At 37.4% G+C, this 27,290-nt stretch overlaps 2 protein-coding genes across 2 annotated transcripts; both read right to left on the minus strand.

Annotated features, from left to right (window-relative positions):
* Positions 1 to 5,158: 5,158 nt before the first annotated feature.
* On the minus strand, positions 5,159 to 17,006 carry mxh (myxovirus (influenza virus) resistance H). Its single transcript, XM_066660213.1, has 14 exons — positions 16,970 to 17,006; positions 16,236 to 16,293; positions 15,937 to 16,145; positions 15,304 to 15,441; positions 14,194 to 14,348; positions 13,088 to 13,226; positions 12,767 to 12,965; positions 10,889 to 10,967; positions 10,665 to 10,787; positions 10,067 to 10,199; positions 9,014 to 9,169; positions 8,827 to 8,903; positions 8,377 to 8,634; positions 5,159 to 6,009 (listed from the first exon to the last, which is right to left on the minus strand). The coding sequence occupies exons 2-14, from the start codon at positions 16,289 to 16,291 to the stop codon at positions 5,779 to 5,781; spliced, it is 1,953 nt and encodes a 650-aa protein (XP_066516310.1). The 5' UTR covers positions 16,292 to 16,293; positions 16,970 to 17,006; the 3' UTR covers positions 5,159 to 5,778.
* Positions 17,007 to 20,472: 3,466 nt separating this feature from the next.
* Positions 20,473 to 27,074, minus strand: LOC136686437 (interferon-induced GTP-binding protein Mx3-like). Its single transcript, XM_066660216.1, has 13 exons — positions 27,014 to 27,074; positions 26,723 to 26,931; positions 26,297 to 26,428; positions 26,013 to 26,167; positions 24,960 to 25,098; positions 24,658 to 24,856; positions 24,498 to 24,576; positions 24,278 to 24,400; positions 23,519 to 23,651; positions 23,226 to 23,384; positions 22,220 to 22,296; positions 21,782 to 22,036; positions 20,473 to 20,760 (listed from the first exon to the last, which is right to left on the minus strand). The coding sequence occupies exons 1-13, from the start codon at positions 27,031 to 27,033 to the stop codon at positions 20,536 to 20,538; spliced, it is 1,905 nt and encodes a 634-aa protein (XP_066516313.1). The 5' UTR covers positions 27,034 to 27,074; the 3' UTR covers positions 20,473 to 20,535.
* Positions 27,075 to 27,290: the final 216 nt, after the last annotated feature.

Below are 27,290 nucleotides of genomic sequence, written 5' to 3' on the forward strand. Positions count from 1 at the left end.
CTGAGGGAGAGCACTCAATCTACTGCATTTCTTCATTTGCCCAATGAATAACTGCATCAACTGAATAATTACTTGCTTTGAAGTAATACCAAGATCTATATATTAACACAGGGTAATCAAGTGTCTAAATGTTGGACAAATAGTCTATTCAGTATAAAACGTGTATTCAGTCAAAAGTAATTGAGTTACAACTGCTAAAATATCCATGATATATGACTAGGCTTTTAATGATGTGTCACACTGCTGTTTTGAGCCATGTTTTTGGAACATGTAAGACACACTGGTTTAGAACCAGCTACAGAAAGAACACTTTCACATCCTTCTGGATCTCTCTAGTGAACTAGGCCAATCAGGATAAACAGTCAATTATTTTGAGAAAATCAATTGCACATTTAATGAAGTAGATTATAACATATTATCAGTTATCAAGTGTGACTCAATGTGAGAGAGTAACAAGCCAAGTCCTAAAAGCTTTTTCATTGGCCAGCAAAACAATTCACCAAATTGAAAACTAAAAAAAGTTGCTATATTTTCTTATAATCTGTAAGATTGGCCAAAAGTTCTAAACATTAATTGCTTGTAGGATTTTTTGCTTTTTAAACCAGTTTCAAATATACAAACCAGATTCCAAAAAACGTTGGGACACTAAACAAATTGTGAATTGAAACTGAATGCAATGATGTGGAGATGGCAAATGTCAATAGGTTATTCGTAATAGAACATAGATGACAGATCAAAAGTTTAATCTGAGTAAATGTAACATTTTAAAGGAAAAATATGTTGATTCAAAATTTCACTGTCAACAAATCCCAAAAAAGTTGGGACAGGTAGCAGTAAGTGGCTGGAAAAAGGAAATTGAGCATATAACAAACAGCTGGAAGACCAATTCACACTAATTAGGTCAAATGACAACATGATTGGGTATAAAAAGAGCTTCTCAGAGTGTCAGTGTCTCTCTGAAGCCAAGATGGTAAGAGGATCACCAATTCCACCATTGTTGCCCAGAAAGGTAGTGCAGCAATACCAGAATGGTGTTACCCAGCATAAAATAGCAAAGTCTTTTAAGTTATCATCATCAACCATGCATAACATCATCAAAAGATTCAGAGACTCTGGAACAATTGCTGTGCGTAAGGATCAAGACCGTAAAGCTCTACTGGATGCTCGTGATCTCCGGGCCCTTAAATGTCACTGCACCTCAAACAGGAATGCCACTGTCAAGGAAATAACAGAATGGGCTCAGGAATACTTCCAGAAAGCATTGTCAGTGAACACAACCCACCGTGCGATCCGCCGTTGCCAGCTGAAACTCTACAGTGCAAAGAGATTTTGCACTGTATTTCTAAGCAAGCTCCACAAGCTCAGATGTTTGCACTGGGCCAGGGGTCTTTTAAAATGGAGTGTGGCAAAATGGAAGACTGTTCTGTGGTCAGATGAGTCACGATTTGAAGTTCTTTATGGAACACTGGAATGCCATGTCATCTAGGGGTATTGGCTGTAATGAAAACTACCCAATACAAAAGATATATAAAAATTTTTTCCAATAAAAAATTTAAAAAGAAAATGTAAAACGGTAACTCCCAATTCAAATCTAAAGATAATACAAACATCATTTTCAAAACAATTGGGACATTCAGTTTTTACAAACATTTTGAACTGTGTCCTGAATTTTCTGGAATCTGTACAAAAGATTTTCAGGGCTTTGTACACAGTTTTTAATTTCTAGTTATTATAAATTACTTCTTCATTAAACCTGATGCTTTAAACTAAACTTTGCTGTTTTAAGACTTATTAGTATAACATCAAATCTCAGAAAAGTTTGGACAGTTATTGCACTTTTGGGTTTATAACAAAATATTCGCCTTACTTCTAAACATTTAAATTAGTAACTTGTTTATTGACACTTCAAATGCTGCTTTAAACTACTGTCAAATCCACAGCTGTTAAACACAGCTTTATTTAATAAAGTCAAATATTTCAAAGCTTTTTATTTTAAAAATAGCAAAATGTGCATAACTGGGCCTTAGGTTTCTATGGTGATAGTCTGTAAACTGACCTAGAACCAACTTAACCGCTGGCTCTTGGCATTTTGACAAATCACAGCTTCAGATGAGTGTTGATGAACTGGGATCTTCATTTAATCTGACAAATAGAAAATGTCTTTGATTTGTTATGCTGCCTCACACAATACTGAGTCCATTACCTGTTCATACTAATGTACTCAAGGAGATAATGGAACATTGGACATATGGATATTGTCATTTTTTATTATTATTTGCTGGCTTATTTTAAAGCCCCTATTTAAAGAAAAGACTCATGTTATTATTTGTTATTTGAGTTTAATCAAGTTATTAGTCAAGAGATAAGGCAGTGTTTTCTTTGTTGCACTTGGTTTGCTCAGTATCAAGGCTGCATTACACATGCAGAGTTTTAAAGGCCTGTTCACTATCTGTGCGTGCTCTTACAGTGTGAAGACTGAATGGACTTAGATTACAGCACAGTGGGAGACATGCTGACAGATTGGCTTTCATTCACTGCCTCCCAGGATTGTTTCAGCTCATGGATGATTGATATGTTCTTTCCAGTTTGGGGGAAAAACATATACCTTACGTTTCCCATTCAGTTTCCAGGGCCCTTTGAAACTACATATTCACTTCTTGTTTAGACTGAAAAATTATGCATCAAGTCTTTTGGCTATGGCTTACAAGGATAAAAGAACGTTTTGTGTTTGTTGCAGCTTTCCAAAGAATTACCTCACCCCTTGTTTACAATATTTTAATGACTTTCTATAAAGCTAAATCCATTTCTGTACCTGAACTTCATTCATTTTATTATTTTAATAATAATCGGTTGGTTTAAGCTGTTTGAATGTCTTTTTTTTGCTTGAAATGCAATTGCCTCCAAAATGATTGGCAACCTCATAAAGACTAGTAACCTGGTTAATATCTGAAAAAAAGGCTTAATTTTACACTGAAAAAATTAGAAAAAGCCAACATTAACTGAAGAAAATGTATTCTGTGAAAAAACATCCATAAATCATTATTTTTAACAAAAGCACATGTCCTAAAATTATAGGTAAAACTGCATTTATTAGTGCTTTTATTAGGTGATATGACAGCACATCACTATCATTCATTCATTTATTCATTATCTGTAAGCGCTTATCCAGTTCAGGGTCACGGTGGGCCCAGAGCCTACCTGGAATCATTGGGCGCAAGGCGGGAATACAACCTGGAGGGGCGCCAGTCCTTCACAGGGCAACACACACACTCACTCCTATGGACACTTTGAGTTGCCAATCCACCTACCAACGCGTGTTTTTGGACTGTTGGAGGAAACCGGAGCACCCGGAGGAAACCCACACAGACACAGGGAGAACACACCAAACTCCTCACAGACAGTCACCATAAATGGTCAATATGGTGAAATCTATTTTGTAATCTGTGCCTATCTATCTATCTATCTATCTATCTATCTATCTATCTATCTAGCTAGCTAGCTAGCTAGCTAGCTAGCTAGTGTTACACTTATATAGCGCCTTTCTAGATACCCAAGGATGCTTTACAGTCCACACTGCTCAGAAAGCTCAGAACACTCAATCCACACACATTGGCGAAAAGCGGCAGCCAAATGTGCACAGCGGGGATGACTGACACAAATTTTTATTTTTTTGTCCTCCAATGGAGTTGTTTAATATTATTCTCACCAACTTTGCACCAGTAAAAGAATTTCAGTCTTTTTTAATTGAATGATTAGGTTATTAGCTACTGATTATTTAATCAGTACTCATTGGCAGTTAATAGAAGTGATTTAGGTCAATGCAGCACTAATCATTAGTCCCTGCATATTTACCTGTTAATTACTATTTAATTGTTTAGTAACTTGTGCTGTAGTTCGAATGTTAGATCCTCTTTTGTAAGTCGCTTTGGATAAAAGCGTCTGCCAAATGCATAAATGTAAATGTAAATGTATTTTCAAGTGAAACCGAAGCATCAATGTTCAGTGGAGCGTGATCACGCCATGTTCTGAGAAGTCAACAAACGTTGGTTCTGAGAGAGGTTGTTGACTCAGTAGGAGCTGTAGCTGAGACTGTGCTGTCTCTGTGCTGAGACTGTTACTGTGCTGCCCTCTTTTGTTCCGTCACACTAATACAGGATGTATGGCACAGTGGCTCCTGTGCTCATCAAAATGTGCTACTTGGCAGCTCTGCACATGCTCAGACCAAACATTTTACTGTTTTCATGTTTCGGTTCTGTCGTATACACCAGTACACACTGCAGAACAGTGGCTCCTGTGCCATGTGTTCTGACGAGTTGTGCTACCCTGTCAAAATGTGCTGCCATAGAGTACGTACAGTTGTTTAAATAAAACAGTATGTGAGATAAACATAGTGCATCAGAGAATGCTGCCTACAGAAATATAAGCACAGCCCAAATCCCCTTATTAAGAAATTATAAGATTATTACGGTGATAAGAAATGGTGTAATATTTTATTTTAATTTCATTTGTGGTGTATAGTTTTGGAACACTCAAATAATAACAGTAAACTAAGAATGTGTAATGCACCGGAGAAAAACATTTACTGACATGGTTTATTTTGTGTTATGCCCTGGCCCTGTCCTGGTTGTTGTTCCCATCATGTGCTTACTTAGCACATGGCTCTCTGTTATTGTTTTGTTCCTGTCTCTGCCCTAGTCCCGCCTTAGTCCTGCCTCTGTCCCATTATTGTCTGCAGGTGTTCCTCATTTGTCTTGTCTTTATATACCCCTGTGGTTTGAGTCCTCCTTTGTCTGGTGTTGTGTGTGTAGATGTGTGTTTCTGTGCTGCCATGTATTTCTGTTTACATGTATCTACTCTGGTTCACGGTTTTTTCTTGTCTGTCCTTGTTTAATCTTTTTTTTAGTTTAGTCTTCTCTATATTCAGTCTGTCTTGTCTGTGTTTGTTTTGTTTTGCTTCTGTTTTTGTAATAAAGTATTCCTTGCCTTTACGTCCACCTCCTGTCCACCTGTCTTCTCTTGCTCAACTGTGACATTTTGGTTTTCAAAATGAATAAAGGTTAAAAATAATACATAAAACGAAAACAATAATAAATATAACAAATATTTAATTAATAAACATGAGAGTTTAAAAAAATGCTGTCCAAAATTGTGTAGGCTTAATCTTTAGTTTATAGGTGGGCGTGGCTATGTCACAGAGGAGGTTTCAGAGAGCAAAATCAGTGACCAATGGAAATTCAAGATCAGTGCTGCCTTCTAAGACCCCCCACGTGAAATTTGTTCCAAAAGTCAGAAGCAAAAAAAATAATTAAATAAAGAAGCAAAGAGAGATTCCAAAAGCAAAAGACCTTACTGAGAAAATCCAAAATAATAAACACAATGAAAGTAAAGACTGGCAAGATGCAAACGAAAATAAATATCAAATTACTGTAAAGAGTAATAAGGTAACCAAGTATCTTTTAAAAACATACTTTTCATAATTTTTTTTCTGTTTTGCATTCATAACATATACTTTCTGCTGTTGATTCTAAGAATTTTGCTTACAGATGTATTTTTGCTTTTGTAGAAATTTGACAAATTAAATCCATATAAAGGCTCCAGACTTCTCAAATAAGTCTGGCTGCGTGTGTATGCATTGATGCATGTCCTTCAAATGGGTAAGCAAACACAATGCTGGAAGCTAGCATTCTAGTTATACAAGAATGGCAGAGAATTTACACTGATACCTACATGAGCTTGCAACACAAAGCCGAAGAAGGACAAACAGAAACATGCAATGCTCTAGAGGCTAATACTGATCCTGATTCTCTCCTGGGCCTGACTCAGTCGTTCCATACGTTGATACAGCTCTGCCCTTTTTCGTCCCGCCTCTGAGTCTTCGGTCAGAAGTTTTGAGATGTCTGCTCCATCCTGCAGGGTAATGGATTCTGCTCGCAGCATAATGGCAGCTTCTTTCAGCATGAACAGCAGCACCAACATAGGAACATAGTCAGACAGTCGCTGGTACACAATCTGTAGGGATAGAGAGGAATGCACCTTAGGGTCAGCCACTAGACCCTGTTACACCTGATGTGTCCTGAGTATCAGTATAATAGATAGTATATAAATAGATATTGTCCACACAATAATGCAGGAGTCAGTGTACCCAAAATTTAAAGCGCGCTTAAGTCTGATCACTAAAACTCCTTCAGGAAGTTTTGAAATTGAGCCACATTAAACAATTAAAAGCTTATACACTGCAACCACAACCCCCTGCCAATAAACCTAAACTGCTCCCAATAAACCAAAAATATTATAAGAACCCCTCCCAATATAACTACTGTTCAGTTTCACAGGAATCTTACAACAAATCACCAAATTCCTCCCACTATATCAGATAAACTGTTACTGTAGTGGTACCCATTAGGGTATATATCCAGTACCTTAAATTAGGGAACATAATTGTACATTATTCTATAATAATTTTTTATTGTGTTGATTTCACATGCCCCATTTCATCTCCAGGACTTTAATAATAATAATAATAATAATAATAATAATAATAATAATACATTTTATTTCATAGGCATCTTTCTGTCACTCAAGGACACCTTACAAAGAGTACAAAGTAAACAATAAACATAAATAATACCGAAAAACACACAAGTATACAGTATTGGAAAAAAATAAACAATGTAACTGAGTCTTTTTTAAGGAAAGGCAATCTTGAACAGGTGGGTTTTGAGTGAAGACTTGAATTGTGTGAGTGAGTTTATGTTCCGTATGTCGGGGGGTAAAGTGTTCCAAAGCTGGGGAGCAGAGCGGCTGAAAGCTTTACTTCCCATGGAAGTGAGACAGGCAGGAGGAACAGTCAAGTGAATGGAGGAGGAGGACCTGAGGGTGTGAGAGGGAGTTACAACATGGAGGAGATTGGAAAGATACAGTGGAGACAGACTGTGGATGGCCTTGAATGTTAACAGAAGGATCTTGTAATCAATGCGTAACCTGACCGGAAGCCAGTGGAGCTGTTGCAAGACAGGAGTGATGTGGTGGATGGAGGGGGTTTTAGTGATGATACGGGCAACTGAGTTCTGGACCAGTTGAAGCTTATGGAGAGATTTGTGGGTGATACCAAAAAGGAGAGAGTTGCAGTAATCAAGGCGGGAGGTGACAAGACTGTGGACAAGGATGGCAGTAGTATGGGGAGTAAGGGAGGGGCGGATGCGGTTGATGTTACGGAGATGAAAATAGGCAGACCGGGTAATGTTATTGATGTGAGATTGAAAAGAGAGAGTACTGTCGAGGATGACACCCAGACTCTTTACTTGTGAGGAGGGGTGAACAGAACAATGGTCAATGTTAAGAGAAAAGCTGTCAGTTTTGGATAATGTTGATTTAGTACCAATGAGACGAAGTTTGAGGAAAGCCAAGATTTTATTTCCGTTAAGCAGTCAGTCATTTATTTTAAATACTGGGAGGGATTAGTATTGCAGGTGTTTTTTTTAGCTTTTAGTTTTGTTTTATTTGCAGGATTAGAGTTGTAGCACATGGTGTTTGGGTTGAATTGGGAGGAGTTTGGGCTGTACTGACAGGGGTTTTGGTTTTCTTCAATTGGGTTTTGGCTGTAAACTAGAATTGTTTAACTCATATAAACCCATCCCCATACAATCAAAACCTCTCCTACACTTTTAAAACTAAAAGTGATACAAAAAGTTCTTTGAATGATGCCATAAAAGGTTCTTCACACTCACACATCTCTTAAACAAACATGGTTCTTTATGGAACCAAAAATGGTTAATCTATGGCATCACTCAAATAACACTTTATAACAACTTTATTTTTAAAGAATGTAACCTTGTCTCATATGACCAAAAATCTACTCAACATGACACAAACTAATCCCCACCAAAGCCAAAACCTCTCCCAGTACAACCCAAAGCCCTTAAAATAAAACCCAAACCCTGGCCGATATGATCAAAACCCAATCCAATACAACCAAAACCTGAACAATGGCCATCAAAACCTCTACCACTAACAAAAACCCCAACTTATGAAGCCAAAGCCCCACACAGTACAACCAAGACCCCTTCTAATACAGCTAAAACCTTGCCTGTTTTGATCAAATTCCCATCCAATACAACCAAAACCCCACACAATGCACCACCAAAACTCTCCCAATACAATTAAACCCCACCTTATGGAACCAAAGCTCCACACAATACAGTCAAAACCTTTCCTATTGCAATCAAAACCTCGTCTGACAGGCCAATATGTCTTTTTAACTTTTTAATACTTTTGTCCTTCAAGTTATGTGTTTGGTGAAAGTACATTTAATGCTGTTATTATTTTAGAACACTTTCATTGACATGGCTACTCTTCTCATCTCTGGCTTTTACCCACCTCATAATAGATGATTAGCTTTTCAGGTGTTAGTTTTCTGGTGTCGAATACAGCACAGTTGTTGAGAGAAGTGGCATTCTCTCCCGTATCTAAACTAATAGACTCATACTCTTGCCTCTGCTCCACAAACTGGAACTGAACCAGTTTCTGTGTGAAAATGGGGTCCTGGGTATAAACCAGTTTCTCCATGCTGATGTATTCAAGGAGTCTCTTCTCTACTTTGGCCTCCTGCTTTGACTGAATTTCATCTATTTGGCCCTGAAGACATATGGAATATGTATTAAGAAATTTGCCATTTGATAATTACATGATTTTGTAGCTGATAAATCAGCATGGCCATTAAGGGTGACCATATTAACCAACACTACTGTAGATCAACGTACACCAATTTAGCATTCATGCTGTGCTGTTTTCACAGGTTGGTGACACTGTTGGATTATTTTCACTTACCAATATCTTGTATTTCAAATGAGGGAAATTGGGGAAGCAGAGCTCACATACAGCTCTAAACTCACTTTGCACGATGCCTAAAAAAATATATATATATATATATATATATATAAATTATATATAAAATATAGTTATTTATGCATTTTCACCTGTTCCATTATATTTATACTATTTATAGTCACATTACCTCTAATGATTTTCACAGTCTCCACAGCTGGTAGTTTCAGATCATTAACGTGCTTCTGAATGAGTGATTCATAAACACAGTAATCACTGAAAGTTATCAATTCTCTCCCACGATGCACCTCATAATTCTCTGTCATTTCAGTAATTGCCTCTCTGACTTCATTCAGACCCAGATTAAAGCATGGTTAACATGAGAAGAGAGAAAAATAGATAGTGAACATGATGTTTAAGATAATTTCTTAAATCTAATTTATAGTTTAATAGTAGCTAAAAAACAGTGTCATCATATCAAAGGTTATGTTCATCAGTGTTCTCTCACACCAATATCCAATTAAAATACATCATATAGCCACTGGGAAACCCTGCAACCATTGCTGGCTACTAGCCATTGCTAGCCTACTGTAAAAACAACCAAGCTAAATTAAACGTATATTTGTTGTCAGAAAAAGTCATAGACAAAACATCAATATTAGCTTTATGTGGCACGAAATGAACACTTGCGACCACTCAGCTCAAATGGTTGTTTTTGTTGTCATACAAAATGATAACCAAGATACACTAAGCTGATTGTATTTATAAGCCTGCAACTCAGTAGCTAGGCTAGCAGTGGCCAGCAGCTAATTGATTGACACTGTGTCAGCAGTGGCTTTACTTCCAGTGGCTTTATGGTGTATTCATATCGGACGCTTTTTATAAAAACATGAAAATGATAGAAGACTCTAGATTCAAGCATCTTTGATGCTTGATGTTGCTTAAAAGCAATGACTTGACCAGAAATCAGGCATAAAAAAATATAGCCAATCACCATATTTAGTTGCTGAAATCTAGATACATTTTTTCACAGGAGCAATGAAATCAAATGCAACTAACATGTAGGCTTACTAAGTTAGCATCATACAAACTACATATCTAGGTTGTTACCTATAAATTTTTAAATAATTAATCAATTTCATAAAAACATATTTCTAATCTTTTATGGTATTAAAGAGTTGCTCTTTTAAGGAGTAATTATATAAGTTCATCAGAAAATCACAAAATAGCCCTGATGATATACAGTATGCTTTGGAGTCTCTAAGTTGGATCTCCCATTGCTTAAACACGGGTCTCAGGAGAGAGTAGAGATTTCTTTCTCCCGATGCTCCAGTCCGACAGAGCTCACCGATGTGGTCACTGAACTCCAGGATTCTCTGCTCACAAGAAAACAAATTATATCTCAAATGCGTCAGCCTGAACAGCTCACACCTAAAATACTTAAAACACTATACATCTGTAATTACACCTGTACATCTGTAATTACACCATATAACTAGTGAATTTGATGCACAAATTCTGCATAATTATGCACAGCCTACATAATTTTAATAGACATAGACAAATAGAGCACCATGTGTAATGTCAAGCATTGACAAGAGTGGTTTAAAGCCTCCCAGATCAAGGCTGTGAATCAGTGGATATGTTTTCTCTGTAGAAGATTTAGGGTAGGTTTTGTGGCATCTACTGTACTCCATATTGCCACAGCAAACTGTGATAAACAGCCTATTACTGCCTAATAATACCATTTATTTCAGAAGACAGGTTGGTTGAGCAGGTGCCATTGAACTTTTAACCCTAAAGTGTACCAGTATCATCTGTTGCATCTTTGAAGACCTTACCTTGCTTAGATAAGATCCCATCTTCCCTGGCTCTAGAGGAGGTCCATGCCCATAGTTCCTCAGCTCTACTCTAACAGCAGACAGACGGACTTGAATCTGTTCCGTCAGAGATGGCAGTGATGTCTGGACATTAGGGAAATACAGCCATTTAGAGTTTTCCACTTGTTTCAGAGACATACATTCAAGATATTACATCAAATATTAAATAGCCTTCTTAGACTTGCCTTAATGTGTTCAACGAGGACATTGGTCAGTCTATTGGCAAGGCACCGAGTTGTGACTCTCTGTTCATCCAGAAGATAGCTGGAGGTGATATGTTTAAACATTCCAAAGAGTTTGAATTTTTATCTATTTTCATACCATATAACTTCTTTTAGGGCTTGGTATTGTCATGAAAAGACTTTAATTGTACATGCCTTCCATTTTCAGACATGATAACTGGATTTAAATACTCTTTCTGGGACCATTTATAGAGGTTAGCTTAACTTTATGCTAAAATTTAAAAACTTTATGCTTTTAGCTTTAAAATTATGCTAATCAGTAAATTGTGACATTCTTTTAAGAAATCATAATTTACTGTGGGCAGCCTGGAGGTTGTGGGTTCGAGTCCTGCTCCAGGTGACTGTCTGTGAGGAGTTTGGTGTGTTCTCCTCATGTCCACATAGGTTTCCTCCGGGTGCTCCTGTTTTCTCCCACAGTCCAAAAACACACGTTGGTGTGTTGGCGACTCAAAACTGTTCATAGGTGTAAAGGATGTGTGTGTCACCCTGTGAAGGACTGGTGCCCCCATCAGGGTGTGTTCATGCCTTGTCACGCATTGATTATGGGTAGGTTCTGGACCCACTGTGACCCAGAACTGTAACTTTGTTACAGACAATGAATGAATGAATAATTTACTGTATATAAATAATGTTGCTGTCTAAAGAAACAACATATATCTCCAAAATAGTAATTTTACAGGAGAATGAAAAACTTCAAAATATCTATTCTATTATTTTGTAGCATTTCTATTAGGCCATTCATCATGAAATTTAAATAACAGCTGCTGTGTTTAATTGATGCAGTAAACAAAAATCCACAAAAAAGGTGATACATACATTTTTTTAGACAGTGATAACAATTGTTTTGATTGATAATTGTTTATAATTTATAATTTACAGCTGTTAGAAATAATAAACATTCAACGTGAGTTACAAATGCAAGTTCCATTTGGTATCACTTATTGATTCTGTAAACTCTTCATTTTCACCAGGCATGTGGTGGGTCGAGATTCTACTTAGAATCATTGGGCACAAGGCAGAAACACACACTGGAATGGGCACCAGTCCATCACAGGGCACCACACAGTCACACAGTCACTCACACATTATGAACCCACAACCTGTACACCTAGCAACATGTACTTTCAGATTTTTTAGAGCACACAAAGAAAACCCACATAAACACTGAGATAACTCCTCATAGACAGTGTCCCGAAGTGATAACTTACCCCAGGACTACAGAAACCTGGAGCTGTATAGCAGTGACATTAACTGTACTGTCATCAGAACATTATGCCAAACTTGGCCACAAGGCGGGGCTGCAGGCTTTCATTCCCACCAAACAATAGAAGAGCGATACAAGTACATTTAGATGTGCTGGTGTGTTACACCGAATTCTGTGACCGTCGAGTTCTGTGACCTTAGAGGGCGCTAATTCATGTCCAGCATAGGGGTCACAGTTTCTGACAGCTGCCGTTAGAATTTATGACCCCACTGAATATTAATTACATAAATCTTAAACCTGAATGTTTATAAGGTTTACATGGAGATTCAGTGGGGTCACAAATTCTGATGGCAGCTGTCAGCAATAGTGACCCCCTGTGCCAAAGCTATGAAGTAGCGCCCACTAGGGTCCCAGAATTTGGCGTAACACGGTTGGGGCTTTGTTGACTGGGCGCATATGGTGTTATCTCATAAATCTGCTATATTGTCATAGATCGTTTGTATTAAATATCTTAACACAATATTTCACACTGAACAAACTATCTGAAATATGCCTAATTAGAAAAGCAAAATATTAAGCAAAGTTAAGGAGGCTGTATTTGGAACTGAATACGTTACCTGAAGTGGCTGTGGCTACGGAAGAATTCTGTCTCCAGTCGTGTGGCTTCAGCCAAGGAGAGGTTTTCATTGATGTCACTCTGTCCCCTACACTTTACAATAATGTAGCCCTTTTTCAGAGGCACGACTTTACCCTGCATTATCTGTAATATATCAGCTTCTGCCCCTTTATCCACCAAGTCTGGCTTAGTTAGAATTGCTGAGGAAACAGTGATAAGGAAATGCATACAAAAAAGTAGAATCCTAATTATTTGCAATGCTTTTCAAGTCAAATTACTTTTCTATTAACATCTGCGGGTTTGATGTGCATATGTTTCATACCTAAAGTTCTTGTTCCCTGAGGGTCCACACCCTGCGCCATCCTCAGTGCTTCTGTTGTTGCGATGTCAACATTGCAAGGTACAACTACCAAATTGATGGTTTCTTTCTTCTCAACAAATTTCAATATAAGGCGTCTAATCTGAAATCAGACAGTTTACTTTAGAAGTACTTCAGAATTTTGAAAGAAATCTTTGTAATTGAAAATATAAACATTTATTAGGCCTGAATAAATTAAGTAATTGTGTATGTCTTCATTACATTAATGTATGACCTAGATATTGTGTTTAGATATATTGTAACTGTGAGGATAAAGACTTGAAAAAAATGTTTTGGTGTAATCTGAAAACAATAACTGCCCTTTGTGAAGATTTCACAATGAATTAACAGAAAACAAAAAGAGAGAATTAAATATTTTTATATTAATTATTTAACTATTTACATATTTATTTCATGCGCCTTGCAGCCTTGCACCATGAAATAATTCAATTTATCACCTATTATCCGTCATTGTGCAGGTCTATCTCCAGTTCAGTCAGACTGATTGGATAGATTGGGCAGAAAATGCAAGACAAATTGTGTAAGTTAGATTCATATTTCCATCTACTAATGATTTCAAAATTTCAAAGGTAATAGCTCAGAGTGAAGCTGCCCTGAACTCTTAAGGGAGGCTGCACATTTAATTGAAGAGGCAGGAAAAAAACACCCCTCCTGTTATCTTCCACCCCAGCACCTGACTAACAGCCTGTAGTTAGCACTAACTAGGTACAATAAAGTGTTAACCTAGAGTTAGCCAACAGCATGCTATCAATCTGACATTTTGGCAAGATGCCATACTGTCATCTAGCGGCCTGTAAGAATCAGAGATTCTGTATTACATGACAGGACCCCATGTAGGGGACAGACTTTAGGGAGAATTGACTGGCTCATTCAGGAAGAACAAAATAATCTTCATCTAACAAAAGATAAAAAACAAACAAACAGCAAAAAAACTTTTTGTATTGAAAGTGTGATTATGAGAACAATAATAAATACCAATAGGTTTTTGAAGCCTATTAAATGTTGTTTGGACACGCCCTGTGACTGACTGATTTATATTGTCCATTCACCTGGTCTCCAATATCTTCAGGTTGACCTTTGACAGGAACTCTCGTTATACCTGGGAGGTCAATCAGTGTCAGGTCGCACACATCAGGAGATGTGATCTCCAAACTGATGAGTTCATCACAGATTCCAACTCCATCTCCAGCAAGTATATTCTGGGCTAGAAAGAAACAAAGTCAATTGGAACAAAGTTAATATCTACATTTACTTAAAGTACTTAAAGTACAGTTACTAGTACTAAAATCCTTTACCACTTTTTAACTCACTTTTGTGAAAAGTTTCTTTTAAAGGTGTTAATAAACCATGAGAAAATGTCTATGTTCATTATGGTTTCTGAGCATATTTGTTGATTTATGACAAAAAAAAGCAGAAGTAGAAATTAAGAAAGGAAACTGGGATAGATTGAAAAATGTATTATTAAGTACAAGCCACTCTTTTTTAACAATTGGCTACTGTAGATAACTATAAAATTAATCCCAAATCAAACTGTATCAGTATATTTTCTAATGAGATCATCTCTGTTTGTAGTATACACAATGTTAGACAAATTTGTTATTCTCTCATAATCTCCCATTAAAAAATATTTTGACTTTATCATCATACACCAATAAGAGGGGAAGCTTAATACTAACCAAATTCACTTCCACATCTAGCTCAGAGACCCTTCCTGAAAGTGTTTCCCTCAGAAATACATCATGATTTTTTAAAATTAATTTCCCCAGTAGCCCCGCTCCAGGTGACTGTCTGTGAGGAGTTTGGTGTGTTCTTCCTGTGTCTGCGTGGGTTTTCTCCGGGTGCTCTGGTTTCCTTCCATGGTCTAAAAACATGCTGGTAGGTGGATTGGTGACTCTAAAGTGTCCGTAGGTGTGAGTCATTCTGTGTGTGTCGCCCTGCAAAGAACCGGTGCCCCCTCCAGGGTGTGTTCTCGGCCTTGTGCCGTGATTCCAGATAGGCTCCAGACAAATTGCAACCCTGAACTGGATAAGTGGTTACAGACGAAGTGTATGACCAAAGTGACATTTGCTGTTGCTTTATGATTATTAATTTAATGTCATAAATGTATATGTTTTCCATGGAAGGAAAACCATGACCAGAAAAGAATGATGTTTCCTTACCTTTTCTGACATAACTCTCGACCTGTGCAGGGTTAGTGAACGTCTCCTGTACGTCTCTGTATGAGATAATGGCTGTCCAATTAGAACCTGAGTGAATCTTTCGTAATTTCAGCTCCAGTGGACATCGAGTGACAATTCCTGAAACAGGAACAAACTTTTTTTAAATGTTTTAATTAGGTTACTCAATTCAGTCAATATTCAGCTAAAATTGTAACCATGTAATGTTTTTTGGTACATTTCAATATGAATATGAATGAAATTGATATTGTTTTGTTTTTATATAATGTATTATACAGCATCTCAAACACATGTTTGTAGACATCTCTTGGGTAGACTTAGCTACTCTAACGTGCTAGGTTAACACAAAAAAGTTGATAAATTCCATAGAAGATTATTGTCAAATAGACAGGACACTGGAGCTGTGAGCCCAGTGCCAAATAGAGAAGTATAGAGCCATCCAGCCCCTGAGCTCTGGAGAAGTTTTACTAAGTATTTTTGGAATAATTATCTGTCATGTAAATTATTACAAGGTCTATCATGTTCCCAATATTCTGCTATACCATTACAATAGAAATACAATTACAGTGATGGTATGTGTTCCATATCATGTACATTAAGAGACAGATTCCTCACCACTGCCTCTGGGTAAAGCCACACCAGACAGAGCTTCTAAGACTGAGCTTTTCCCAGAACTCTGATCTCCAACAACAGCGATGGATGGCAGGGCAAGGTCCTTCTCGATGCCAATACGCCGCAGATAGTCGATCGTTTCTATGTAGGGCCGCACCTGAGAGTCCCATTGCTTCAGGAACACTCCATTCTTTTCTTCAACTAGACTATGCCTTTTAGAACAGCGTTGTAAACAAGGGCTAATATCAGCATTCTTCTAAAAGATAGTATGGAAAAAAATGTGTATGCATTGGTGATCTTACTCATTCTCATCTGGAGAATCAAACTCCAGCATTACAGGGGATGTTGAGGTGTCCATGCCTAGAACATATGATGAGATATTAAACAATCTGATTATTATGTATGCATCTACACTGGATGCTACAAGGTTAGTAGTAGTTGGCTACATTAAGGTGCACCCATTGTGGATAAATGCACAGCTTGCAAACTCAAAAGCAGGAAGAAAAGTAAGAAATATTAGCTTCTAATTCATTTCTGCTGTTTTATTAGCAGAAACAGCAAGCTACTGCTCTGCTGCATGAAGCATGTTCAATAGGATTACTCTAGCTAGAAATAGCTACACTTAGGATATGTTCATCAGAACTCTGTAAAGATTGACACCGTTTTAAGATACATCTCTTTCATTAAGCAGAAACAGCTCAACAGAACTGTTCCACTGTCCCTCTTCTGTCACAGTGGCGGAAGGAATATAAGGCAGGGAATGAATGCCTTCAGCCAGATTCTATTGGGGGAACTAATCCATCAGAATTCAACCTTAGTAAAGCTCTAATATTGCAGAGATATTACTATATCTAGTAAAACCACAAATGTGCATAGTTTAGTACACTTTAAAAATGTAAGAAACTTGGATTCTTGGGAAAATTTGTACTAGAGTTTGTGTTTTAAGATCTACCAAAAGTTATCCAAGGTTCTAAAATTTAAAAAGTGTTTTACATTTTTTACAGATTATTTCAAATTGTTCTTTTGTGACACTTACTTTTGATGCAGAATCCACAGAGAGAATACCTCCAGAGCAGTAGTGTCCAGCTGAACTGATTTACAAAAAACTAAACACTGTATTTATAGTATGTAAAGTATCCGGTGTACTTCAGGGGACTTCCACTTTGGAAATAATCTCCTTTGTTAAGCTTTATCAGCCATATTCATAAAAACACAGTCAGCATCATTCATCTTGGATTTGAATAAAATTAAAGGAAGTCTAAGATGCAAATATGGTTTTCAGATGCTTACGTGTAAAATTTGACTGTGCTGGTTATTTGTTCTGTTTGGGAAATGAAATAGAAGTGGTACTGTATCTTTACTGATTCTAAATATATCATCATCTTAAGCAAATGAACACAAAGCACCAACTAGAGACACACAAAACTGTCCTCAACACATCTGTAGTTCTGCTGTTGCCTATAACTTTAGTCTCGCTCTGTGTGGCTTAAAATTATTCTTTCATTTATTTTTAGTAACCGCATATCCAGTCCGGACCATCAGATACAGGGAGAACCCACAAAACTCCTCAAAGAGTGGGGCTCGAACCCACAACCTGAGGAACCTGTAGCTGTGTGACATTGACACTACCTTTGGTTTCCTAATTTTATTTAAAACATGGGAAACTGTGATGGAATTATGAGGACAAAACATGCAAGGCTGATGTTTTACTGTAATTTAGTCAGAATGTGAAAATCCAGGAGCACTACTGTGTCTGATCCACTCTTACCAGCACAACACACATTAACACATCACCACCATATCAGTGTCACTGCAGCACTCCACATGCTCTGTGGGGTTCTGTGGGGTTCCTGACCATTGAAGAAAAAGGTGAAAGGGGGCAAACCTGTTGTATGCATAGCAACAGGTGGACTTCAGTGTAATTGTAGAGCCACAAAGTTCTCCTGTAAAGTCAATGGAATTGAGAGAGTAGACAGTGAGTGTAGAAACAAAGAGGTGGTCATAATGTTTTTGTTGATCAGTGAATATATTACATGTCATGTAAGGCTAGTCACAGACAATAACATAAGCAAAATAAACCCTGTTTAAGCAGAAAGGATCACTTTAAAGTGTGGTATTTTTCCCACAGGTCAAACCCAGTCTGGATTTTATTCTCATATTTAACTTCATACACCTGTGAGAGATTAGAGAATGTTAGAGTGTATTACTGCAGGATATAGAGAGCCCTGCAATACAGCAGATTTATGTTGTACAATTTGATCTCTTGTAATATGTTAATTGGACAGACATATATAAATAAAAGAAGCAGATGAATATATACACTTTAAATTATCACAATAAATCCTGTTATTGCAATATGTGTTGTCCTAAATAGACTAATTCTGTTTAGCTGAAAATGATTAGGATGGGTATATTTGTTGTGTTTTCTTATTTGTTTCTACATGGCACAGTGCATGGGTAAGCCTTGAGAGGTTGCTGTGAGAATACTGGTTGTGCGCTTTCTTTTCAAGTATAAAAGATTGCTTTCTGGGTTCACCTGAAAATCTTAGATACTCAAGCTGCTGTTCTTTGTCCATTGTGTTTCATGGGGTATCAGTTTGCACTGTCAGCCCCTGGATGGCATGTTCTAATGCACATTCCTTTGTGCAAAAGCAGTGACAAAAAAGGTGTGATAAGTGTGATTAGTTCTAGTAAGCATCGACCAACTTAGTTTGATGGTCACTCTTTAGCGCATCCATCTTCTACCACTACTGTCATTTTTGTAGATTGCGGTATGTTCTTTACTGTTGGAATAGCCACAGCTTTACCAAACATAATTATTTTTTTTTGCTTGTGCAATCTGGGATTTGGCTGACCACACTGCAATCAAACTTCAGTATGTACAAACGGCTTTAGTTGAGATCAGGCAGGCCATTATACAGGACAGGTTAGTGTTAGATTTACTAACATCTAAAGTGAGCAATCAGAATATATCCAGTTTGTTAGTTTGTCCAGTTCTGTTCCCTCTTCTGGTAATTGTAGTTGGGGTCACAGATCCTAGAGTTCCTTTTAGGTAGATGCCACCCATATGCTGTTGTGATATTTTCTGTGATTGTCATTTGGGAGATTTTGCTTTGTTTGATCCATATCTGGATGGCACGTTGGCGCAGCAGGTAGAGTCGCAGTCACACAGCTCCAGGGACCTGGAGGTTGTAGGTGCAAGTCCCGCTCCTCACTGTCTGGTGTGTTCTCCCCATGTCCACATGGGTTTCCTCCCACAGTCCAAAATATACACATTGGTAGTTGGATTGGTGACTCAAAAGTGTTTGTGTGTGTGTGTGTGTGTGTGTGTGTTGCCCTGTGAAGAACTGCCACTCCCTCCAGGATGTGTTCTTGCCTATTTTTTTGCCATTAATTATTTTTCTTTAAATCTCAGAGAATGGGAAATGTCGTAGAGATCCTGTTTGTAGTAGAACAGATTAATTTTACTAAGGATTAATGTTTAATTAAGCACATAAAAATAAGTCTTTTTATGTGTAATTCTTTGTTTGCTGTTCACTGAGCTCCTCTGAGCACAAAGTGGAAGCCTCTGGAATGCATTGTGCAATCCAATGAAATTCAGAGTACCCCTTCCTTAAGAAACTCTATGCTTTTGTCTTGCTCTAGGTAATAAAACAGGTTGTGCTGCCAGGCAATATTTATTTATATCATAACTTTTTGTAACAAAGTCTCTGTAAACTTAGCAAGCAAAACACTAAATTTTATGTGAAAAAACTCCTGTTTGTTCAAGGTGATAGGGTTTTGCCAGCTGTTCTACCTTTGAATATATTCCCTAACTATGGAGGAAGAATTAAGATAATGTGACTCCTCTGGATTATGAGTTTATTCAGAAGACTATATTAGAAAACCTTGCTGGATAACAATGGATAAAACAGCAGCATTTAAAAAATGCAAGAATTTTTTTTTTCCCTCAAAACAAGCAGAAAATAGCATAAAAATGGTTAACTCTTTAAAAATATATATATGTGTACTGCTTTTTTTTTTTATACCTTCTTAAATGTGTGTGCCCATGATTTTGTTCCTTTCTGTTCCACATGCTCTTGTATTCATGTTTTGGTCCCTGGCTCTGCCTCTCAGCTCTTGTCCCTGCCTCTGACCTGGGAATATTCAGTGGCTCTGTGAGGGATGAACAGGGTGATCCCTGTTCATTATCCCAATCCTTGTATTTATAAGCTCTGCCTTTGTCTCTTCAGCATGATTTGTTAGAAATGCTGTCATTGCTACTCTGGGAACTGATTACAGAAAACAATAACAACAACAACAAAAGAAACCTTTGCACTTGAAGTTTACTGAATGTGTAATCTTTGCGTATTATTTCTGAATATTCCATTGTATTTATGTCAACTTCAACTTTTGGGGCAATAATTTATCTATGGGGAAAAAAGGTTCTCTAATGCAGAATTCAGCATTTATCACCTATTTGATTCCTTCATTTGTCATTTCCCTAAAACATATTTTCTTCTTTTTTTAATTCCATTTCCTAACTGTCTCGAATGAATCAACAGGGCTCCCGCTGTAATTCTCTTTTTCAGTGGTCTGAGGGCTTTACTGTACAAGTAACTTTTAAATTGTGCTACAGATTTTGGACTGAGCTTCTTTTAACCGTTCTAGGCGCTGGAGCAGTTCAGCCCTCTTACGTCCTCGTTCAGTGCCTTCGCTCAGCAGTTTCATTACATCTGCACCATCCCGCAAGTCCATCATCTGATCACGCAACATTTTAGCAGCGTCCTTCAACATGAACAGCAGGAGCAACATGGGAATGTAGTCTGACACTCTCTGGTAAACAATCTGTAACATCACCAAAGCATCATATTTTAAAGACTTGACAGCAAGAAAATTTTCCACATCCATTTTAACAAATGAGTGTGCATGTGTAATTGTGTCTATATGGTATAAGAACTTCATGGTAGCAGTGATAACTGGGCAGAGAGTCATGGACTTAATCAACATCACAGAAGTGGCATTTATGTGCTTAGGGTACTATGTCTCTGCTTACTCTGCTTGTAACCACTTGGCTTTTTTACTTCCCTTTAAAGGCAAATTTGGTGCTTTCGTAATCCCTGCTCACTTGTGGTTTCAAGCGAGCTAAGTAGGGATTTAATGTGACATGTAAACATTTAATAGTGCTGACTGGCCAGAGAACCTTGTTAATCATAATGAAATGCAGACGTACAGCACAACTAGTCATTTGTAAAATCTACAAGCTACAGTAGTGATCACATTTGTTTTTATCCAACTCACTATAGCAGCTTGTAAAATTGAGCAGTGGTGTTTTGAAAAGGTTCAAATATTTCTTTGTTTGGGGCCAATGAAAGCTTCCAGCCAGAGCTGGACACTGCAACAAGGAACGAGTAAACTCTACTGATCTGTGTGAACAGATGTCTAGAGCTGTGTACAGTCCCAAAAAACAAAAAAAAAATGTGAATACACAATGAGTAAACAATGATTTAAGTTACTGCCACTGTTGTTGAGGTTCCCAAAGTTCCTCTTGGAAATGCAACCTCTCCAGCTACATTTTATGGAGGGAGTCATTGTAGTGGAAAAGAGAGCCAAGTAGAGTGGGTTCCATGCAGTGGAATATCGTCATAATACAATTTGACTGGATCCCTCAGTGACTTGCTCATTGCTGTCGCAAAGTTGACTAGTTAGAGCTGTACACATTCTCACCCAGTAGATGAGTTTGATTAGGACATAAGCTGAGGACCCTCTCACAAAAAGAGCAGTGTTGATGGGCTACCAACACTGAGCAGTATATTTCTAAGATATTTTTGTAAATATTTTCAGATGATGTGCTGAATTAATGACATACCTCATAGTACAGGCAAAATTTTTCTGGGATGAGTTTTCTGGTGTCAAGCGCTGCACATCCACTAGACGAGTAAATTCCATCCTCATTATAAAAAGCCTCATCACTGAAGTCTTCCTGAGTTGAGAGTTTTGAGCTGCTGAGCTTCTGTTGTAAGATACTGTCCTGTGTGAACACCAGCTGCTCCATCTTAATGAACTCTTTGATCCTTTGCTCCACTTGGGCTTCTTGCTTTGACTGAATTTCATCAATCTTTGTCTGTTATACATTTCAAAAAGTAAATAAGGCCATGTTATGAACTCTGTGTGAATAAACAATAATCTATGATACACAAAGTCCAAATAATTTCTTATTTTGCTGAATTATCTTACAGAAATGTACTCATACATTTTTTTATTTTTATTCTGAATGTAACAACAAAAATCTGAAAAGTAAACTTACCATGGCTATGTATCTCAGATGAGGGTAGTTTTCAAATGACATTTCACATATATTCTTAAACTCATCTTGAATGATCTCTGAAAATCAAAAAACGTTTTTTATTTTTAATAATTTTGGAAACTGAGTAAGAGTTACACATACATTGATCAACCATAACATTATGATCACCTTGTTTCTACACTCACAGTCCATTCTCTCAGCTCCACTAACCATACAGGAGTTCTTTGTACAGGGGGGCCATTAATATGGATACACCTTAATAAAATGGGAATGGTTGGTGATATTAACTTCCTGTTTGTGGCACATTAGTATATGGGAGGGGGGAAACTTTTTAAGATGGGTGGTGACCATAGCGGCCATTATGAAGTCGGCCATTTTGGAGCCAACTTTTGTTTTTTCAATGGGAAGTGGGTCATGTGACACATCAAACTTATTGGGAATTTCACAAGAAAAACAATGGTGTGGTTTTAATGTAACTTTATTCTTTCATGAGTTATTTACAAGTTTCTGACCTCTTATAAAATGTGTTAGCCTCCTACCACCCTATTCTTCAACGTTCAGGACCATCACAGAGCAGGTATGATTTGGGCGGTGGATCATCCACAGCGCTGTAGTGACACTGACGTGGTGATGTGGTGTTAGTGTGTGTTGCACTTATAATAGTGGATCAGATACAACAGGACCCCTTGAGTTCTTAAAGCCATCAGTGTAACGGTAGCACTGAGAATGATCCATAAATCGAATCATACCTACTCTGCTGTGGGGGTCCTTTATTTGTCGATAGACCAGTAGTTAGGCTAGCAGTCCATTGGCTGATGTCACATATATTTCCAATGACTGTGTAATGCATTAGCAAATGCATGCTAGGTAATTATAGTACACTGGTGAACAAAATATGATTATGATTTGAAGTTACATGAAGTTACTGAAATACTTATGTCAAACCAATTACGTTGTAATACAGAACACTGTACTTGATTAAAAATCTCATATTAATGTAGCACACCTCTGATGATCTTCAGTGTTTCCATTGCTGGTTCTTCAAGAGCTTCCACTTTTTTTTTGACTAAAGACTCCAAAGAGGAATAGTCACTAAATGTATTCAGCTCTCTGCCACGATGCAGCTCGTCATATTTATTGATCATTTCCTCAACTGCATCTTTGACTGGATTCAGAACCCAACAGTGAGTATACACAAAGAATTAGTCAGAAAGTAAATATAAATATTATTAATGTGTAAAACATACTGTAGACCCCTCATCAGATGTCACAAAACAGATAAAACATAACTGCGCTTACAGGATAATTGGCTGGTCTTTAAGTATCCATCCCATTGCTTGAAGATTGGGCGAAGGAGTGCATATAAATTTTTGTGCTTCGACTCCCCTGTTTCAGCCAATTTATTGATTTTATCACTGAACCCCATTATAACCTGAATCAATAAAGGACAAGAAAGAAAATGTATGATATGATATCACAGATGTCCAGCTTACAGCTGTTTTAGATCTGCAACTGACAGTTTGTAAAAATATGATGGACCTGTCAACAAATCACAGTCATCACGTTGTTTTCAATGTCAAGTGTAAAACTTTGGCAACACCCCTCTAAACATACCTTCAGTGAGAATGGCAATAACATTTGTTCAAAAATGGCACACTATTAATTTTGTGATGAAACTGCACTGATTTGACCACTCCTACCCTTGTTTTACTTTAATCTGAATATCTTGGATGTATTCATTAGCCTCTGTTTCAGCTGCTAGGCTACCATTTTCATAACATATTGATTACACTGAATTGATTCCCAGTGTTTTATGCAGTAGATTTTATAATGCATGCTGGGAAGTGTAGTAAGAAAGCTTGAGCAAACACACAAGCAAGCTATAAAACTGTACATTTTTGTCAACAACAAGTAATATGCCAAACTAATTTTAGTCTGAATGCTCTTTGAGGGATGTGCTCTTAAAAATTAACCATATTATATCACTAGACCCTACAGATGTAACGATTGTAAATTTCTACATTTTGTTTGGACAATTTTGGACATACTAAAAGCTACCTGACTTAAATAGGGTCCCATCTTTTTGTGGTCTGCTGGAGGGCCTTCATTGTAGTTCTTAAGCTCTGCTTGCAGCTGAGATAATATGGTTTGGATTTGATCTGTCAAGTATGGAAGTGATTTCTGTCAGGGAGACAATATTCTGGTTAGAAAACATTTTAGCAGCTAAATATTACTTAATTTATAAACAAACAAACAAAATAACCAGCTCCGAACCTACCCTAATGTGGTCAACCAGGTCTTTCGTAAGCTTTCTTGCCAAGCACTGTGTGGTAGCTTTATCTTCATTCAAAAGGTGGCTGTAAAAGAAATGTTTTATTTGTGGCACAATTTAGATATGATTGTACTGTTTTGATTTCACTTGTTAAAGTACTACATACCTAAAATATATGTGGCCTTTAAAAAAGTCTCTCTCAGTTACCATGGCCTCAGCCAGAGAGATCTTATCGTTGATGTCCTTTTGGCCTCTGCATCGTACAACAATATAGCCTTTATTGAGCGGAATGACTTTTCCCTGGACAATCTTTAAAACATCGTCTTCTGCTCCTTTGTCAATCAAATCTGGTTTTGTAAGGATCGCTGTAAGAGGTTTTCAGAAACACCATGTTTTATATAATTAGAATTGATAAGGCACAATATAAAAAATTATATTTTAGCCTAGTTTTCAGAAAAGATATTTTACCAAGTGTCCTGCTTCCCTGAGGATCCACCTCCTGTGCCATCCTCAGTGCTTCTGTTGTGGCAATATCAACGTTACAAGGTACTACCACCAAATTGATTGTCTCTTTTTTTGTGATGTACTTCAAAATGAGACTGCGGATCTAGAAATTTAAAAATGAGTGTTACATTTTTGAGGCTTTATTCTAAAGTCCAGAACTTGATCTTGAAGGGATGCCATTAAAATCAATTCCCAGTGGTTTGGTATAATGTAGTAAGTATGCCACTGACTTTTATGCATCAGACTTGGCATAGGTTCCCTTCTGGGTCAATTACACAAGACTACAACAATTGTCGTTGTCATAACAATTATAAATTGATCCGGATAAGATGGCCTGCCAAATTACATACATTTAAGAACATTTCAACAAATGTTTTGGCAAACAGTCTTCTCATTACAGAAGATGTAATTGCTTGACCAATAATTTTTTTGTTTAGATCTGGAATTATGAGCCTGATGAACACTAGAAGGCAATCTTCACTCAAATTGTATACGTACCATTCATTCCCAAAACATCTCTCAATCTGCATCCAGAATTTTACTCACACAGACATGTCAGGATAGTTTAGAGCACAGTGTGACTAACAGTGAACTATAAAAAGTTTAACATTTAAGAAAGGACAACTGTATGCATATTAAAGGAACACTAAGTAAGACTGTGGTTTTTGGCACCTGGGGCACCACTTTGTGTAATTCATATTTACAGCACCGTACCAAAATCTTTGGGGAGGGGGAGGGAAAAGGGTTCTGGTTTTGTGCCACTCCAAAAGTTACATAGGGTAGTTACTGCAGTGCTGACTCCAGAGTTGCAATAACAGAGGCCTAGTTATCCCAAGTACAGGTCAGTGGGGCATCACAATGATTCTGAAGCTGTCAATTTAAGGCAAAATTATTACGTAGTATTCCTTCAAAATTTCCCTTTTAGAATGTTGTTTTCATGAGCCAGTTGAGGATGTTTTAGTTCTATGCCATCTATTAGAATAGTAATTCTGCAGATGCCCTTGTTCTTCCACTCACCTGGTCGCCGATGTCATCTGGCTGACCTTTCACAGGAACTCTGGTTATTCCAGGAAGATCAATCAGAGTGAGGTCACACACATCAGGGGACGATATTTCCAGAGTGATCAAATCATGGCAGATCCCCACCCCTTCACCAGCCAGAGTGTTCTGTGCTGTTGAGCAAATCACATAAAAGTCTTTACGGGAAACTATATATAAAAGGTCTTTATTTTATATAATAAAGAGTGCCACAGGAATGTAATTTGAATGTAAGCGTTATAATAGCATATATTGTTTCTTGCCTTGTCTAACCAAGCTCTCCACCTGGGATGGATCATAAAATGTCTCTGAATGACCTTCATAGGAGATTTTACCCTCCCACTTCCCTCTTTTCTTCCTCAATTTTAGCTCCAGAGGACAGCGGGTCACAATTCCTAAAAGATATCAAATGAAACCAAACCTCTATTACTCTTAGAGATATAGAGATATATACAGATACACTCACACTGTATTTCTACTTCCATGGGTCAGTACAGTTTTCAAGTTATGTAAACATGATATATCACTTTTGAATTGCCATTTTAATGAAGTACATCAATTAAAAAATTTGGAAGCAAAAGTCATTTTTAATATTTACATATGTGACCAGGTTCAGTAATCTAGGACTGAGCATAATCCCTGTCCAGGAAACCTGCCCAAAATATTTTATGTAGAGAAAGTGTATTTACCACTGCCCCTTGGTAGCGCTACCCCAGAGAGTGCCTCCAGAACAGAACTTTTTCCGGAGCTCTGATCTCCTACCACAGCGATGGAGGGTAGATTCAATTCCTTTTCAATTCCGCTCACCCTCAGTGAGTCTATTAACTCGATGAAAGGGCGAACTTCATTTTGCAAGTGGCTCTGGAATGTGACATCACTTTCTGTGGATCCATATTTGCTTAAGAAAAGAGAAATGTATTTATTATCAGAATTAAAAGCTTTTCAGCCATTTTAAGGCTAACCACAATGACGCTACTTACCGTTCTTCTGAATCTTCCATTGCTTAACCTCCACACAAGTTAAAAAATCCGGCTACAGATCCTTACTGTACTGAAAAAACAAAACAGAAACTGTGTGTTCTATCTGTAAAACATGCATTGCCTTTGTTATGAACCAAGGCTGTAATATAAAAGAGTATATACAAGAGGAGAGTGCTCTACAGGTGCATCTCAATAAAGTTGAATATTCTCCAAAAGTTAATTTATTATTAATGGATCTGTTTTTGTTTTGTCCTGGTCTCCACCTAAGTCCCGCCTT

This window comes from Hoplias malabaricus, chromosome 2 (genome assembly GCF_029633855.1).
Source record: "Hoplias malabaricus isolate fHopMal1 chromosome 2, fHopMal1.hap1, whole genome shotgun sequence".
Taxonomy (NCBI): Eukaryota; Metazoa; Chordata; class Actinopteri; order Characiformes; family Erythrinidae; genus Hoplias; species Hoplias malabaricus.